The sequence below is a fragment of the Scyliorhinus torazame genome, chromosome 3, assembly GCF_047496885.1.
Source record: "Scyliorhinus torazame isolate Kashiwa2021f chromosome 3, sScyTor2.1, whole genome shotgun sequence".
Taxonomy (NCBI): domain Eukaryota; kingdom Metazoa; phylum Chordata; class Chondrichthyes; order Carcharhiniformes; family Scyliorhinidae; genus Scyliorhinus; species Scyliorhinus torazame.
Window position 1 is genome coordinate 250,422 of NC_092709.1, and position 17,546 is coordinate 267,967.

Consider the following 17,546-nt stretch of genomic DNA (forward strand, 5'->3'; position numbering starts at 1 on the left):
GGGCCAGATTCCCCCGCGTCGCCAGGTCCCGCCAGTAAGGGCCTGCTCTAATTTACGCCGGCGGGACTGGCAAAAAACAGGCGGCCACTCAGCCCATCGCGGGCCGGAGAATTGCCGTGGGGGGGGGGGGGGGGGGCGCTGCCAGGGGCCGCCGACCAGCGCGGCACGATTCCCGCCCCCGCCAAATCACCGGCGCCGGAGAATTCGGCAGCCGGCAGGGGCGGGATTCACACCGCCCCCCGGCGATTCTCCGACCCAGCGGGGGGTTGGAGAATCCCGCCCAAGTAGTTAAAAAGCTGACTACTGTTTCTATGGATCACAAAACGTAACTCAGAGAATCACAGCAATCCTTTATTCATTGCAATATTGAAGATTTCATAACTTACCATCCCTAGTTTATTCAACTTTTCATCAATCGATTTTAAGATGTCACATGCTTTTGTCACATGACCTAAGAGAATCAACAAAGTTCAACATTATAGCACAACATTTCCATTTCAAAAACAGTCCGCACCCTAAAAAACGCGACATCCACCCAGGACAAACTGCTAAAAATATTTCTTACCAGGTATTTAACTAAAAACAAATAAATGAGCTTTTGTAATACGAATATGCCATTTTATCAATATCTACAGTGAGAGATGCTCACCTTGGACCAGATACAATTGTGCTATTGTCATCTTGATTTCAACCGCATTTTCTGGGTGTTGCTCCAAGAATTCCTTAAAGTCAAAATACGGATAATATTTTAGAATCAACAACTTATTGCAACAAAAGCAACCAAAAAAAAAATACTTCACAGGAAGGTTTTGACATTTAGAAGCAATACATGGCAACCATTTCACACAGGGACAGGTGCCTGTACCCAGCTCTCACACACGGATAAATCCCTGTACCCAGCTCACACGCAGGGATAAATCCCTGTACCCAGCTCACACACACACGGATAAATCCCTGTACCCAGCTCACACACAGGGATAAATCCCTGTACCCAGCTCACACACACTGATAAATCCCTGTACCCAGCTCTCACACACGGATAAGTCCCTGTACCCAGCTCACACACAGGGATAAATCCCTGTACCCAGCTCACACACACACGGATAAATCCCTGTACCCAGCTCACACATAGGGATAAATCCCTGTACCCAGCTCTCACACACTGATAAATCCCTGTACCCAGCTCACACACAGGGATAAATCCCTGTACCAAGCTCACACACACACGGATAAATCCCTGTACCCAGCTCACACACAGGGATAAATCCCTGTACCCAGCTCACACACAGGGATAAATCCCTGTACACAGCTCACACACACGGATAAATCCCTGTACACAGCTCACACACACGGATAAATCCCTATACCAAGCTCACACACACACGGATAAATCCCTGGACCCAGCTCACACACAGGATAAATCCCTGTACCCAGCTCAAACACAGGGATAAATCCCTGTACCCAACTCACACACACGGATAAATCCCTGTACCCAACTCTCACACACGGATAAATCCCTAAACCCAGCTCACACACAGGGATAAATCCCTGTACCCAGCTCACACACACGGATAAATCCCTGTACCCAGCTCACAGACACGGATAAATCCCTGTACCCAGCTCACACACACGGATAAATCCCTGTACCCAGCTCACACACACAGGGATAAATCCCTGTACCCAGCTTACACACACGGATAAATCCCTATACCCAGCTCACACACACGGATAAATCCCTGTACCTAGCTCTCACACACAGGGATAAATCTCTGTACCCAGCTCAAATACAGGGATAAATCCCTGTACCCAGCTCTCACACACGGATAAATCCCTGTACTCAGCTCACACACACGGATAAATCCCTGTACCCAGCTCACACACACGGATAAATCCCTGTACCCAGCTCTCACACCACGGATAAATCCCTGTACCCAGCTCACACACACGGATAAATCCCTGTCCCCAGCTCTCACACACGGATAAATCCCTGTACCCAGCTCACACACAGGGATAAATCCTGTCCCCAGCTCACACACACGGATAAATCCCTGTGTCCAGCTCACACACACAGATAAATCCCTATACCCAGCTCACACACACGGATAAATCCCTGTACCCGACTCACACACAGGGATAAATCCCTGTCCCCAGCTCACACACACGGATAAATCCCTGTGCCCAGCTCTCACACACGGATAAATCCCTATACCCAGCTCACACACACGGATAAATCCCTGTGCCCAACTCACACACAGGGATAAATCCCTGTACCCAGCTCAAACACAGGGATAAATCCCTGTACCCAGCTCACACACACGGATAAATCCCTGTACCCAGCTCACACACACTGATAAATCCCTGTACCCAGCTCACACACAGGGATAAATCCCTGTACCCAGCTCACACACAGGGATAAATCCCTGTACCCAGCTCACACACACAGGGATAAATCCCTGTACCCAGCTTACACACACGGATAAATCCCTATACCCAGCTCACACACACGGATAAATCCCTGTACCTAGCTCTCACACACAGGGATAAATCTCTGTACCCAGCTCAAATACAGGGATAAATCCCTGTACCCAGCTCTCACACACGGATAAATCCCTGTACCCAGCTCACACACACGGATAAATCCCTGTACCCAGCTCACACACACGGATAAATCCCTGTACCCAGCTCTCACACCACGGATAAATCCCTGTACCCAGCTCACACACACGGATAAATCCCTGTCCCCAGCTCACACACACGGATAAATCCCTGTACCCAGCTCACACACAGGGATAAATCCTGTCCCCAGCTCACACACACGGATAAATCCCTGTGTCCAGCTCACACACACAGATAAATCCCTATACCCAGCTCACACACACGGATAAATCCCTGTACCCGACTCACACACAGGGATAAATCCCTGTACCCAGCTCACACACAGGGATAAATCCCTGTCCCCAGCTCACACACACGGATAAATCCCTGTACCCAGCTCACACACAGGGATAAATCCCTGTCCCCAGCTCACACACACGGATAAATCCCTGTGCCCAGCTCTCACACACGGATAAATCCCTATACCCAGCTCACACACACGGATAAATCCCTGTGCCCAACTCACACACAGGGATAAATCCCTGTACCCAGCTCAAACACAGGGATAAATCCCTGTACCCAGCTCACACACACGGATAAATCCCTGTACCCAGCTCACACACACTGATAAATCCCTGTACCCAGCTCACACACAGAAGGATAAATCCCTGTACCCAACTCACACACACGGATAAATCCCTGTACCCAGCTCACACACAGGGATAAATCCCTGTACCCAGCTCACACACAGGGATAAATCCCTGTACCCAGCTCACACACAGGGATAAATCCCTGTACCCAGCTCACACACAGGGATAAATTCCTGTACCCAGCTCACACACACGGATAAATCCCTATACCCAGCTCACACACACAGATAAATCCCTATACCCAGCTCACACACAAGGATAAATCCCTATACCCAGCTCACACACAGGGATAAATCCCTGTACCCAGCTCACACACACAGACAGATCACAAAACACAGCTCTCGTTGGACTAACCTAGACACAGGAACAGACAAATTGCCCAGACAGCCCTGTAAAGATCTCCTTACTAATATCAGCTTCTGCCAAAATTAGAAAAGCTGTCCCCCAAACTAGTCAGGTTACAGCCTGTCTGAGTTATATTCACAGAATCATATTTAACAGCCAATGTCCCATCTCCTCAACATTTCTAGTTATGTCCTGATCTACCAGCAGGACTTTAAAATTAATTTATGGAATGTGGGCGTCGCTGGTTAGGCCAGCATTTATTGCCCATCCCTAGTTGCCCTTCAGAAGGTGGTGATGAGCTGCCTTTCTGAACCCTGCAGCCCCTGAAGTGTAGGTACACCCATTATGCTGTTAGGGAGGGAGTTCCAGGATTTTGCCCCAGCGACAGTGAAGGAACAGTGATATATTTGCAAGTCAGGGTGGTGAGTGACTTGGAGGGGAACCTCCAGGTGATGGGTTTCTGCTGCTCTTGTCCTTGTAGATGGTAGAGGTTGTGGGTTTGGAAAGTGCTGCCTGAGGAACTTTGGCAAGTTACTACACTGCATCTTGTAGATGGTACACACGGCTGCTACTGTTCGTCGATGGTGAAGAGTTTGAATGTTTGTGGAAGGAGGAGCTATCAAGCAGGCTGCTTTGTCCTGGATGGTGTCGAGCTTCTCAAGTGTTGTTGGAGCTACACTCATCCAGGCAAGTGGAGAGTATTCCATTACACTCCTGACTTGTGCCTTGTAGATGGTGGACAGGCTTTGGGGGATTGACCAAAGGTGCAGCACAGTGATTTACATTGGAATCCACAACACTGACTCTGGACCCACAATGTCTCCTGGCATCAGGCCAAACATCAGCAAGGAAACCTCCTGTTGATTTCCACTTACCGGTCTCTCTCAGTGCTCCTCCAAGTTAACCACCACTTGCCATACAAGGGGCAGGCAATGGTCCTCTCCAGCAAGACGGAGTATAAGAACCATTCTTTGTCATTCAGTGGCATCATTATTAACATCCTTTGAGCTCATCACTGACTAGAAATCTAACTGGACAAGCCTCAAACATTGCGGCTAGAGAAAGTGAGTGGCTGGGTATTCTGCAGCGAAAGACATAGAACATACAGAACCTACAGTGCAGAAGGAGGCCATTCGGCCCATCGAGTCTGCACCGACCCACTTAAGCCCTCACTTCCACCCTATCCCCATAACCCAATAATCCCTCCTAACGTTTTTGGTCACTAAGGGCAATTTATCAAGGCCAATCCACCTAACCTGCACGTCTTTGGAATGTGGGAGGAAACCGGAGGAAACCCATGCAGACACGGGGAGAACGTGCAGACTCCGCACAGAGAGTGACCCAGCGGGGAATCGAACCTGGCGCTGTGAAGACAAAATGCTATCCACTTGTGCTACCGTGCTGCCTGACTTCCCAAAGTCCTTCTGAGGCACAAGACGGGGGAGTGAAGGAATACTCTCCATGCCTGGATGAGTACCGCTCCAGCAATGCAACTCAACACCATCCGGGACAAAGGAGGCTGCTTGATTAGCATCCATCCACAAAATATGATTAAGCCCCCCAACTACCAATGCACAAAGCTGCAGAACCATCTACACGATGCACTGAACCAATTTTCAAGTTTTCTTCCACAGCAGCTCCACAATCCACAACTGATAAGACAAGGGCAGCAGATACATGGGAGCAACACTACCTGTAATTTCTAGGCCAAGTCACATATTACCATATCCAATATTACCACTCCTTCAGTGTGGCTGGTTAAAACTCTAGGACTCTACCCAACAGTATTCTGACAATACTCTCATCACACGGACTGCAGTGGTTCAAGACATCCGCTCAGTAGCACCTGGTCAAGGGCAAATAGTGAGAGGCAATAACTGCTGGCTTTGAACAAAAAAAATAAACTGAGATGACCATATCTACTCTCCAAAATGCTCTGAAAGAAATATTTTGGATAAGGCCAACAATACTATGAATTAATGGTAGGATATTCTTACTATTCTGTACAGTGCCTTTGCTCATTTTTGAAATTCCTAATAATATTCATCTTTAAATATTTATACTAATAGAAACTCTTTGAAAGAGGCAAGTGTGGTTTCTTTAAGGCTTAGTACCCTGATATACAATTTTAGTGAATCATCCAGATAGAGATCAGAATTTTGAGCTTGACTGATTTCAGCTGGGATGTAACTGACTATTCTCTGCAGTTCTACAGTTGGTCTGATAACTGGGCAACATAAAGAAAGATTTCACTGCATTGGCAGCTAAAACAAACAGGGCTGCTTCTATTTAGTAGTTCTATTTATTTGCAATATTAAAAACAACTGATTTTCCTGATGAGTCAAAGTGCCATAATTTGAAATTTAGCAATACAATTTGGAAGTACCCAGCATAAACCACCAAGCAAGATTTGTTACAGGAGTTTTACTTGAGCTTTAGAAACCTGCATAATAACAATCATCATTCTGGTTAGAACATGGTGCGTTGATAAGTGTCACAGACTTTGGATAAGTATGTTTCTACCAGTTTCACTCTTCCCAATTTAAGCAGATTTGATCTCAAGCTAAGATAAAGAAGCTCATTCCATCTTTTATAAACAGCCCAAACTGCTTCAGCTGTAGGACAGATATGATCCACAAACAGCAATCAAATAAATAAACACCTAACCTAATTTCAGTGACATCCGATATGTAAAATACATATTGGATACAAGCAAAGGCACTTATCTGCAAGTCAAAGAAGCTCAATTTCTAAAAGCTGCACCAGATTTAAAGGAGTCAACACTAAATCAAGGTTAATTATGGCCAATGGTTTCATTTATCCAAACTAGCTTACCTGAAGGAGCTGAATAGCTTTGGTATGCTGTTTTTCTCGGCAAAGTTGTGCTGCCTGAATTAAAACTGGTAGCGGAGACTCTGGGTTCTGCTTCTGCAAACCTAATGTTAGTTTTCGACACTGATCAGCCTGTGCACAAAAAAAGTCAAATATTTATTTCTAACATCTTAAACCACAGCCATATGGACACGCTTTGGAAAAACACAGCTGGGATAGTTAAGTGGAGTCTTGTTTTGGGTCCATTTAAACCACAATGGTGAGTGTAGCAAGGATACCAACAACGTCTTCTATGAAGCATGAAAAAATAACTTACAAACAATACAGTTGATAATCTTATGGTTATTTTTATCCATTCTGAGTTTATAACATTCAGCGTATTACACATCGAAAATCATTAAAATCTATTTTTGTTTTGCTGGCAAATCAGTTAAAAACAAATTCCCCCAAATGCAAAAAATATTATCCACAGTTCCCTGGTTTAAGATTAGATGTAGAACTTCGGAGTGGATCACAATGAATACCAGAATGCACTCTGGTGGGTCACATTCCCAATATCATGTATACTGTGCTCCATACGGTCAGGGACGTGCTCTAACACATCTCCACATATGATCGTCAACAGCAAAATAAATAAAGATTGCAATTAGAGAATTTCTTAAAGATGACCTGGTGGGTGGCATGTGGCGCAGTGGTTAGCACTGGGACTGCGGCGCTGAGGACCCGAGTTCGAATCCCAGCCCTGGGTCACTGTCCGTGTGGATTTTGCACATTCTCCCCATGTCTGCGTGGATCTCACCCCCACAACCCAAATACGTGCAGGTTAGGTGGATGGCCACGCTAAATTGCCCCTTAATTATAGAAAAAAAAATAATTGGGTACTCTAAATTTTTTTTAAAAAGATGACCTGGCTGTTTTATGTAAACGACATGCACCAAATTCTCAAACCCAAAAGGGCTGCCGTGCACTGAAGTAGCTTTCAAAATGATTGTTCACTAAAAAGTTAGTAAGACGTCTTACAACACCAGGTTAAAGTCCAACAGGTTTGATTCGAATCACTAGCTTTCGGAGCGCTGCTCCTTTCTCAGTGATTCACCTTCATTCACCCGAGGAAGGAACTGCGCTCCGAAAGCTAGTGATTTGAAACAAACCTGTTGAACTTTAACCTGGTGTAAGACTTCTTACTGTGCTCACCCCAGTCCAACCTCAGCATCGTGACATCATGACTAAAAACTTAGTGTAAGTTTAATTCCAAGTCCAAGTCACACCAAGATATTGTTTGGTAAAAGCAAGATTGCAACTATTACCCTGTGTAGCATTTTCAACTATTTATCATCTTACTATCATAATGATAATTAAGTTGCCTTAGTCACAGCAATTAACATAGGAACCCTCATTTACCAATTAACACTACAAAATGCATCCCCCAACCAAAACCAAAGTTCTGTCTCAGTATCATTAAAATGTTGCTTAGTCTCTCTGTGTTAGGATACAGAACTGGCTTGGTTACAGAAGAGAGAGAGTAGCAGTGGAAGGGTGATTTTCAGAATCAGATCTGTATCTAGTGGTGTTCTGCAGGGATCAGTGCTGGGACCTCTGTTGTTTGTAGTATATATAAATGATCTGGAGTAAAACATGGGTGCTCTGATTAGTAAGTTTGCGGATGACACGAAGATTGACAGAGTTACTGATAGTGCTGAGGATTGTCAGAGGATACAATAGGATATAGATAGATTGGAGACTTGGGCACAGAAATGGCAGCTGGAGTTTAATCCGGACAAATGTGAGGTGATGCATTTTGGAGGATCAAATCTTGGTATGAATTATGCTGTAAATGGCAGAACCCTTAGGAACATTAACATACAGAGGGATCTGGACGTGCAGGTCCACAGTTCCCTAAAAATGATTAAGAAGGCATATGGCATGCTTGCCATCACCATCTGGGGCACTGAGTACAGGAGTTGGGAAATCATATTGCAGCTGTATAAAACCTTGATGTGGAGATGCCGGCGTTGGACTGGGGTGAGCACAGTAAGAAGTCTTACAACACCAGGTTAAAGTCCAACAGGTTTGTTTCGAATCACTAGCTTTCGGAGCGCTGCTCCTTCCTCACCTGAGGCTTCTTACTGTATAAAACCTTGGTTAGGCCGCATTTGAAGTATTGCATGCAATTCTGGCCACCACATTATCAGAGGGACGTGGAAGCTTTGGAGAGAGTGAAAAGAAGGTTCATCAGGAAGTTGCCTGGTCTTGAGGCAGAAAGTTAAAAGACAGGACCTCGAGGGTTGTAATCTCGGGATTACTCCCTGTGCCACGTGCCAGTGAGGCTAGAAATAGGAAGATAGAGCAGACAAACACGTGGCTAAACAGCTGGTGTAGGAGGGAGGGTTTCGGTTATCTGGACCACTGGGAGCTCTTCCGGGGCAGGTGTGACCTGTATAAGATGGACGGGTTGCATCTAAACCGGAGAGGCATAAATATCCTGGCCGCGAGATTTGCTAGTGTCACACGGGAGGGTTTAAACTAGTATGGCAGGGGGGTGGGCACGGGAGCAATAGGTCAGAAGGTGAGAGCGTTGAGGGAGAACTAGGGAATATGGACAGTGTGGCTCTGAGGCAGAGCAGACGGGGAGTAGTTGCTGAACACAGCGGGTCTGGTGGCCTGAAGTGCATATGTTTTAATGCAAGGAGCATTACGGGTAAGGCAGATGAACTTAGAGCTTGGATTACTACTTGGAACTATGATGTTGTTGCCATTACAGAGACCTGGTTGAGGGAAGGGCAGGATTGGCAGCTAAACGTTCCAGGATTTAGATGTTTCAGGCGGGATAGAGGGGGATGTAAAAGGGGAGGCGGAGTTGCGCTACTTGTTCAGGAGAGTATCACAGCTATACAGCGAGAGGACACCTCAGAGGGCAGTGAGGCTATATGGGTAGAGATCAGGAATAAGAAGGGTGCAGTCACAATGTTGGGGGTATACTACAGGCCTCCCAACAGCCAGCGGGAGATAGAGGAGCAGATAGGTAGACAGATTTTGGAAAAGAGTAAAAACAACAGGGTTGTGGTGATGGGAGACTTCAACTTCCCCAATATTGACTGGGACTCACTTAGTGCCAGGGACTTAGACGGGGCAGAGTTTGTCAGGAGCATCCAGGAGGGCTTCTTAAAACAATATGTAAACAGTCCAACTAGGGAAGAGGCGGTACTGGACCTGGTATTGGGGAATGAGCCCGGCCAGGTGGTAGATGTTTCAGTAGGGGAGCATTTCGGTAACAGTGACCACAATTCAGTAAGTTTTAAAGTACTGGTGGACAAGGATAAGAGTGGTCCGAGGATGAATGTGCTAAATTGGGGGAAGGCTAATTATAACAATATTAGGCGGGAACTGAAGAGCATAGATTGGGGGCGGATGTTTGAGGGCAAATCAACATCTGACATGTGGGAGGCTTTCAAGTGTCAGTTGATAGGAATACAGGACAGGCATGTTCCTGTGAGGAAGAAAGACAAATACGGCAATTTTCGGGAACCTTGGATGACGAATGATATTGTAGGCCTCGTCAAAAAGAAAAAGGAGGCATTTGTCAGGGCTAAAAGGCTGGGAACAGACGAAGCCTGTGTGGCATATAAGGAAAGTAGGAAGGAACTTAAGCAGGGAGTCAGGAGGGCTAGAAGGGGTCATGAAAAGTCATTGGCAAATAGGGTTAAGGAAAATCCCAAGGCTTTTTACACTTACATAAAAAGCAAGAGGGTAGCCAGGGAAAGGGTTGGCCCACTGAAGGATAGGCAAGGGAATCTATGTGTGGAGCCAGAGGAAATGGGCGAGGTACTAAATGAATACTTTGCATCAGTATTCACCAAAGAGAAGGAATTGGTAGATGTTGAGTCTGGAGAAGGGGGTGTAGATAGCCTGGGTCACATTGTGATCCAAAAAGACGAGGTGTTGGGTGTCTTAAAAAATATTAAGGTAGATAAGTCCCCAGGGCCGGATGGGATCTACCCCAGAATACTGAAGGAGGCTGGAGAGGAAATTGCTGAGGCCTTGACAGAAATCTTTGGATCCTCGCTGTCTTCAGGGGATGTCCCGGAGGACTGGAGAATAGCCAATGTTGTTCCTCTGTTTAAGAAGGGTGGCAGGGATAATCCCGGGAACTACAGGCCGGTGAGCCTTACTTCAGTGGTAGGGAAATTACTGGAGAGAATTCTTCGAGACAGGATCTACTCCCATTTGGAAGCAAATGGACGTATTAGTGAGAGGCAGCACGGTTTTGTGAAGGGGAGGTCGTGTCTCACTAACTTGATAGAGTTTTTCGAGGAGGTCACTAAGATGATTGATGTAGGTAGGGCAGTAGATGTTGTCTATATGGACTTCAGTAAGGCCTTTGACAAGGTCCCTCATGGTAGACTAGTACAAAAGGTGAAGTCACACGGGATCAGGGGTGAACTGGCAAGGTGGATACAGAATTGGCTAGGCCATAGAAGGCAGAGGGTAGCAATGGAGGGATGCTTTTCTAATTGGAGGGCTGTGACCAGTGGTGTTCCACAGGGATCAGTGCTGGGACCTTTGCTCTTTGTAGTATATATAAATGATTTGGAGGAAAATGTAACTGGTCTGATTAGTAAGTTTGCAGACGACACAAAGGTTGGTGGAATTGCGGATAGCGATGAGGACTGTCGGAGGATACAGCAGGATTTAGATTGTCTGGAGACTTGGGCGGAGAGATGGCAGATGGAGTTTAACCTGGACAAATGTGAGGTAATGCATTTTGGAAGGGCTAATGCAGGTAGGGAATATACAGTGAATGGTAGAACCCTCAAGAGTATTGAAAGTCAAAGAGATCTAGGAGTACAGGTCCACAGATCACTGAAAGGGGCCACACAGGTGGAGAAGGTAGTCAAGAAGGCATACGGCATGCTTGCCTTCATTGGCCGGGGCATTGAGTATAAGAATTGGCAAGTCATGTTGCAGCTGTATAGAACCTTAGTTAGGCCACACTTGGAGTATAGTGTTCAATTCTGGTCGCCACACTACCAGAAGGATGTGGAGGCTTTAGAGAGGGTGCAGAAGAGATTTACCAGAATGTTGCCTGGTATGGAGGGCATAAGCTATGAGGAGCGATTGAATAAACTCGGTTTGTTCTCATTGGAACGAAGGAGGTTGAGGGGCGACCTGATAGAGGTATACAAAATTATGAGGGGCATAGACAGAGTGGATAGTCAGAGGCTTTTCCCCAGGGTAGAGGGGTCAATTACTAGGGGGCATAGGTTTAAGGTGAGAGGGGCAAAGTTTAGAGTAGATGTACGAGGCAAGTTTTTTACGCAGAGGGTAGTGGGTGCCTGGAACTCACTACCGGAGGAGGTAGTGGAGGCAGGGACGATAGGGACATTTAAGGGGCATCTTGACAAATATATGAATAGGATGGGAATAGAAGGATACGGACCCAGGAAGTGTAGAAGATTGTAGTTTAGTCGGGCAGTATGGTCGGCACGGGCTTGGAGGGCCGAAGGGCCTGTTCCTGTGCTGTACATTTCTTTGTTCTTTGTTGTTCTTTGAGGGTGTTGGGTATGAGGAAAGGTTGAATAAACTGGGATTGTTTTCATTGAAAAGACAGATGCTGAGGGGAAACCTGATAGAGGTCTACAAAATTATGAGAGGCATAGACAGAGGATAGCGGATAGAGGACAGATGGATAATCAGAGGCTTTTTCCAGTGGTGCAAGTGTCAATTACAAGGGGGCACAGGTTCAAGGTGAGAGGTTACCTCACAGTCTGCATACCTATGTTCTTTAATAATACCACTGCAACAAATATGTATCTTAATCCAGGCTTTTAAAAGTATTACTGCAACAAATATAAAAAATATATAACAATTTCTACATTCATAGAACATACATAAAACATAGAGGGCAGAAGGAGGCCATTCGGCCCATCGAGTCTGCACCGACCCACTTAAACCCTCACTATCCCCGTAACCCAATAACCCCTCATCACAAGTGGTTCCACCAGCAGAAGGTGAAAGATTGTCTCAGCGGTCCCCTCCAGTAGGGAAACAGAGAGGAGAGTGGGGTCATTGCGCAACAAATCTCCAAAGCTCTCTCCAAGGAAACTGGGAAATGCAGTACAGACGTTTCAGCAGGGCTAAATGAGAGCATGATACGGAGTTCCATGAAAATAGTGTAGCTCGATCATGCCCTTTTTAACCTTACTTGTGACCAAAACCAAGATTGAAACCTGAAAAAACAATTACACCAAGCTCAAGGTGAAAAGCCAACTGAGGAGCTGGAGTTTGGATTCCTAACTGTAATTCACTGATTACAGTTAGATATCAGCAAATTTTTAGTTTTGATACAAGAACGATAATGGTTTGCATGAAGATTACAATCTTGAAATGGTTCCTCAGAATTTGGCTCAAATTATTTTATCAAACTACGTTCAGTAGGTTTTAACTCCCATAAACCACAAGCATCAATATCACCTAAAGAGCAAAACAATCTTTGCAACATGTGTGTGTCAGGTTTCTTGATCTAAATGAAATCATTTTTAATTTATAAAGTCATCGGGTATGCAGCTTTGAAACCACTACCAACCAATATGTGTAGAAATCCAGGACACTGCTCCTTGCTGCTCAAATAAATGGTTACTTCCACGTATATTCCTATCATAGAATGGTTAGAGCCATTTGTCCTGTTGTGTCTGTATCAATAACTGACCTAGTACTATGCCTTTTCCCCTGTAGCTCCACTAACCTTTTCTCTTCAGATAATTATCCAATTCTGTTTTGAAGGCCCTGACTGAAACTGCCTCCACCACACTTTAAGACAATGCATTCCAGATCCGATAAGACCATAAGACATAGGAGCAGAATTAGGCCATTCGACCCATCGAGTCTGCTCCGCCATTCAATCATGGCTGATATTTCTCATCCCCATTCTCCTGCCTTCTCCCCATAACCTCTGATCCCCTAATTAATCAATATTATCTCTTTTCTTAAAGACACTCAATGATTTGGCCTCCACAGCCTTCTGTGGCAAAGAGTTCACAGATTCTGGCTGAAGAAATTCCTTATCTCTGTTTTAAAGGATCGTCCCTTTAGTCTCAGATGGTGTCCACTGGTTCTAGTTTTTCCTCCAAGTGGAAACATCCTCTCCACGTCCACTCTATCGAGGCCTCGCGGTATCCTGTAAGTTTCAAAAAGATTCCCCCTCATACTTCCAAACTCCAACGAGTACAGACCCAGAGTCCTCAACTGCTCCTCATATGACAAGCGTTTACTGCGTCAAAATGTTTCTCCTCATGTCGTCACTGCTTCTTTTGCCAATTACCTTAAATCAGTGTCCCCTGGTTCTTGATCAATCAGCTAACTGGAACAGTTTCTCCCCATCTACTCAGTCCACAACCCTCATGATTTTGAACACCTCTTTCAAATCTGCTTTCATTTTTCTCTTCTCCAAGGATGTCAGAACAGATACTCGAAACTATTCATGTAAATCAAGTTTCTTATCCTTGGCACCATCCTCATGAATCTTTCCTGCACCCTTTCATTTGTTTTCTCTTTTGAAAAAAATTGAGTACCCAATCATTTTTTCCAATTAAGGGGCAATTTAGCGTGGCCAATCCACCTAACCTGCACATCTTTGGGTTATGGGGCGAAACCCACGCAGACACAGGGAGAATGTGCAAAGTCCACACGGACAGTGACCCAGAGCCGGGATCGAACCTGGGACCTCGGTGCCGTGAGGCAGCAGTGCTAAGCACTGTGCCACCGTGCTGCCCTATCTGGTCCTTTCCATTGCCTTCACATTCTTCCTAAACTGTGATGCCCAGAACGGGACATTAATTCCCAGTTGAGGCTGAACCAGTGTTTCATATACAGGTTTATCATGACTTCCTTGCATTTGTACTCTTTGCCAGGAATAATAAACCCCAGAATCCCATATGCTTCATTAACTATTTTTCAATCTGCCCCATTACATTTGTGTGCATAAAAATCCAGATTTGTCTATTCCTGAACCTGCTTTCGAATTATACCAATCAGTAATTCACCAAGGCTCCTTCGATAGCACCTTCCAAACCTGCGACCTCTACCACCTAGAAGCACAAAGGCAGATGACGCAGGGGAACACCACCACCTGCAAATTCCTCTCCAAGCCAGACATCATCTTGACTTGGAACTATACAGCTACTCCTTCATCCTCCCAAAGGCACAGTGGGTGTACCTACACCACATAGACTGCAGCGGCTCAAGAAGGCAGCTACCACCACCTTCTCATGGGCAATTTGGGATCGGCAACACATGTTGGCCTCGCCAGCAATACCCACATCCTGTGAAAGAATTAAAAAAGGAGTTTGGAAGTCCAAGTACACCTGTCTCTCAGCCAATTTAATCTCCACACTGCTACTGTTCCTTTTATTCCACAGCTTCAACTTTGCTGCAAACACTTTATCAAATGTCTTTTGTTTAGTGCACATACAGATAGCCCTCATCAACCCGGTTACCTCCATCAAAAAATCCAACCAAGTTAAACATGATTTACCCTTAACAAATCCATGCTGGTTTTCCTTAATAAATCCCAATTGTGCAAATGACTGCTAATTTTGTCCCACATTATCAGTTCTAAAAGCTTTCCCACTACTGAGGCAGATCACTTTTCATCAGAACTGGGAGAAGTTAAAATTTAATAGATTTTAAGCAGGTGAAAGGAGCAGGGTGGAATAGGCACCCTTCCTCATTGCTGCCCATGTGCTTGCTCAAAACCTGGGGCGGGATTCTCAGATATTGGCGCGATGTCCGCCGACCGGCGCCAAAAACGGCGCGAATCAGTCCGGCATCGCGCCGCCCCAAAGGTGCGGAAGTCTCCGCATCTTGAGCGGCCGAGCCCTCACCTTGAGGGGCTAGGCCCGAGCCGGACTAATTTCCACCCTGCCAGCTGGCGCGAAACTGACTTTGCCAGGCGGCGCATGCGTGGGAGTGTCAGCGGCCGCTCACGGCATCCCCGCGCATGCGCAGTGGAGGTGGTCTCTTCCGCCTCCGGCATGGTGAAGACCATGGCGAAGGCGGAAGGAAAAGAGTGCCCCCACGGCAAAGGCCCGCCCGCGAATCGGTGGGCCCCGATCGCGGGCCAGGCCACCGTGAGGGCACCCCCTGGGGCCAGATCACCCCGCGCCCCCCCCCCCCCCCCCCCCCCCCCAAGACCCCGGAGCCCGCACGCGCCGTCTTGTCCCGCCGTCCCAAAGGTGGTTCAATCCACACCGGCTGGCGTGGGTTGACAGCGGCGGGACTTCGGCACATCGCGGACCGGAGAATCACCGGTGGATTCCCGCCGACCGGCGCGGCGCGATTCCCGCCCCCGCCAAATCTCCGGTGGCGGAGAATTCGCGACACGGCTGGGGCGGGATTCACGCCAGCCCCCGGCGATTCTCCGTCCCGGTGCGGGGTCGGAGAATCGCGCCCCTGATACATCTCAAATTTCTTGTTTTTAATGAAAGGTCAATGACTTGAAATATTAAATTTGTGATTCCATCCTCAGGTGCTCCTAGCAAGTATTTCCAGCAAGTGTTACTTATATTATGTAACAGTTGTGTCAACAGTTTGGCAAACAAGCGTCCTGCATAGATTTCTACAATGTTTGTAATGTGGTCAAAGATTTGGAGACAATGGGCGGGATTCTCTGACCCCCCCAGAGAATCGCTGGGGGTCGGCGTGAATCCCGCCCCCGCTGGCTGCCGAATTCTCCGGAGCCGGAGATTCGGTGGGAGCGGGAATCGCGCCGCGTCGGCCCCCACCGGTGATTCTCCGACCGCGACGGGCCGAAGTCCCCCTCGTTCTATGCAGGTCCCGCCGGCGTAAATTGGAGTTGGTCCCTTACCTGCGGGACCTGGTGGCGCGGGCAGGCTCCGGGGTCCTGGGGGGGGGGGGGGGGGAGAGAAATCGGGCCCCGGGGGGGTGCCCCCACGTGGCCTGGCCCGCGATCAGAGCCCACCGATCCGCGGGCGGGCCTGTGCCTTGGGGGCACTCCATTCCTACGTGCCGGCCGTGTAAGCCTCCGCGATGGCCGACGCGTAGGTGAACCCACCCCGCGCATGCGCGGGGATGACATCAGCAGCCGCTGATGCTCCCGCGTAGACCCACGCCAGCCGGCGGGGCGCAAACCACTCCGGGGCTGACCTAGCCCCTGAAGGTGCAGATGATTCCGCACCTTTGGGACTGCCCAACGCCGGAGTGGTTCATGCCATTCCATCCTGCTGGGACCCCCCGTCCCGCCGGGTACGGGAGAATCCCGCCCCATATTGTTCTTGTTATAGTAGCAGGTGGTTGTGGTGGAGGAGATTTAGAAAAAAGATTTACACATTACCTGATTTGTATGCATCGCCAACAAAGCCTTGTTGAATTCAACAGTTTGCATCTGTTTCTGGGTGAGTTTATGCTCCACCCCCTCTGTATTGGTCAGTTTTACTTTTTTCTTTGAATCAAACACATTTTGGTCCTACAAGAAACAGTTTCAGATTTGGATTAGAAGCTTTCAGCTCACAGGCATGATACTATAAACAGGAGTGCTGCAAATTTCATTTATAGAAAATATGTGAAATTATTGAAGGGTGAAGCTATGGCATACATACATGCACTACATATATACATACATTACATATATACATACAATACAATACATACATACTATAAATACAATACATACATACGAATTAGGAGCAGGCGGCCCCTTCAGCTCCGCTATTCAATAAGATAATGGCTGGTCTGATTGGAACCTGAACCCCACATTCCTGCCGACCCCCAATGTCCTTTCTGCCCTTTGTTAATCAAGAAGCTATCTGGAGCTGCCTTAAAGATATTCAAAGATTCTGTCTCCACCTCCTTTTGAGGAAGAGTTTCAAAAGCCTGACCCTCAGAGAAAAAAAACCTCCTGCCCCGTCTTAAATGGGCAAACCTTATTTTTAAACAGTGACCCCGCGTTCTAGATTCCCATCAAGAGGAAACATCCTCTCCACACCCACCCACCCTGTCAACTCCCCTCAGGATCTTAAAGGTTTCAATCAAGTGGCGTCTTACTCTTTGTCATGATATTCAAACACACACATCATGATAGACACACCAACAGACAAATCAGAACACACA

At 46.9% G+C, this 17,546-nt stretch overlaps 1 protein-coding gene across 2 annotated transcripts in view; it reads right to left on the reverse strand.

Annotated features, from left to right (window-relative positions):
• Positions 1–17,546, reverse strand: part of srp72 (signal recognition particle 72) — a 171,053-nt gene that overhangs the window by 98,144 nt on the left and 55,363 nt on the right. For both annotated transcript variants that reach the window (XM_072495169.1, XM_072495170.1), the window contains exons 9-12: positions 16,771–16,902; positions 6,426–6,554; positions 650–722; positions 387–451 (exon numbers count right to left, since the gene is read on the reverse strand). In XM_072495169.1, coding sequence (XP_072351270.1) covers positions 387–451; positions 650–722; positions 6,426–6,554; positions 16,771–16,902 — 399 coding nt within the window. The remainder of the gene's footprint in view (positions 1–386; positions 452–649; positions 723–6,425; positions 6,555–16,770; positions 16,903–17,546) is intronic.